At 34.0% G+C, this 1,399-nt stretch overlaps 1 protein-coding gene across 1 annotated transcript in view; it reads right to left on the bottom strand.

Annotated features, from left to right (window-relative positions):
* vdra (vitamin D receptor a) overlaps positions 1-1,399 on the bottom strand; it is a 74,950-nt gene that overhangs the window by 31,268 nt on the left and 42,283 nt on the right. The window contains exon 4 of the mRNA XM_016250536.1: positions 1,198-1,328. Within this exon, the coding sequence (XP_016106022.1) occupies positions 1,198-1,328 (131 nt within the window). The remainder of the gene's footprint in view (positions 1-1,197; positions 1,329-1,399) is intronic.

The raw sequence follows: 1,399 nt of genomic DNA, 5'->3' as shown, positions 1-1,399 counted from the left end.
ATTGTTCATCCCAAAGAAGCACAAAATCACTTTCATGGACTTTTAAATTAAATGTTCCCTCCTGGTGGAATGACCTGCCCAACTCAATCCGAGCAGCCGAGTCCTTAGCCATCTTCAAGATTTGGCTACAAACTAGTGTTGTCAAACAATTAACCGCATCCAAAATAAAAGTTTTTGTTTACATAATATATGTGTGTGTGTGCTGTATATATTTATTATGTATAGATAAATACACACATGTACGTATGTATATATTTAAGAAAAATATGTTACGTTTATATATTAAATATATTTATATATGATATAATTTATATGCATAAAAATATATACATGTAAATATTTTCAAAATATATGCTGTATGTGTGTGTCTTTATATATACATAATAAATATATACAGTACAAACACATTTTGTCAACAAAAATGTTATTTTGGATGCGTTTGACAGCACTACTAAAAACACATCTCTTCCATCTTTATTAGACCCTCTATTAGAACTCTAGCACTCTATTCTAATTCTATTCTTTAAAAAAAAAGGAAGACTTTCACTCTATTCATTTTCTAACTGCTTGTTTTTTTACAAAAAAAAATGTTTTTGTATTCTATCTATTTGTTTTCTTTTTATTTATTATACAACTAACAAAAGCAAAAAAGGCCTCTAACACTAGCTTGCTCTATTCTTACTCGGTTTTCTTTTTATTTATTATATAATTTAAAAAAACCTTGCTACGTGTACTGCGTTAAGCTAACTGAGACTTGTTATAGCACTAGTATATCATTACTCTTTTGGTTTTGATTGCTTCTATTGTCCTCATTTGTAAGTCGTTCTGGATAAAAGCATCTGCTAAATGACTAAATGTAAATGTAAATAAAGTATGCATATACTTTAAATACATAACTTTTCGTTTTATACATGATATTAATGATACATATATATTTATAAACTAATACAATAAACTATATATGTATGTGTGTGTGTGTGTTATCAATGTATATATAAATAACTAAATATTATGAGTAAATATATGTGTTGTCAGTATGTGGTTTATTTAGTGTGTGAGCTGTCGACAGGCGTGATGAGTGTGTCGCTGGTCTGACAGCATTGTGTTGGTTCTTTCATATGATGAAGTCTGCGGGGGCTGTCGTGACCCATGTGTGACCTCTGACCCCGGGCAGCTCTGAGGGCGTGTGACACTCACATTCCTTCATCATGCCGATGTCGACGCATCGCTTCAGACGGCAGGCCTGGCAGTGACGCCGGCTGTCTTTGGTGATGCTGCAGTTCCCATTAAACGGGCAGGTGAAGCTCGCCTTGCGCTTCATACTGCGTCTGACAGAGAAAGAGACAGAGACGGAGAGAGAGAGAGAGACGGAGAGAGAGAGAGAGAGAGAGCGAGAGAG

Source organism: Sinocyclocheilus grahami, unplaced genomic scaffold, assembly GCF_001515645.1.
Source record: "Sinocyclocheilus grahami isolate Dianchi unplaced genomic scaffold, SAMN03320097.WGS_v1.1 scaffold993.1, whole genome shotgun sequence".
In the NCBI taxonomy this organism is placed as follows: domain Eukaryota; kingdom Metazoa; phylum Chordata; class Actinopteri; order Cypriniformes; family Cyprinidae; genus Sinocyclocheilus; species Sinocyclocheilus grahami.
The sequence above is the reverse complement of the archived record's forward strand: the minus strand, read 5'-3'. Positions and strand labels throughout refer to the sequence as shown.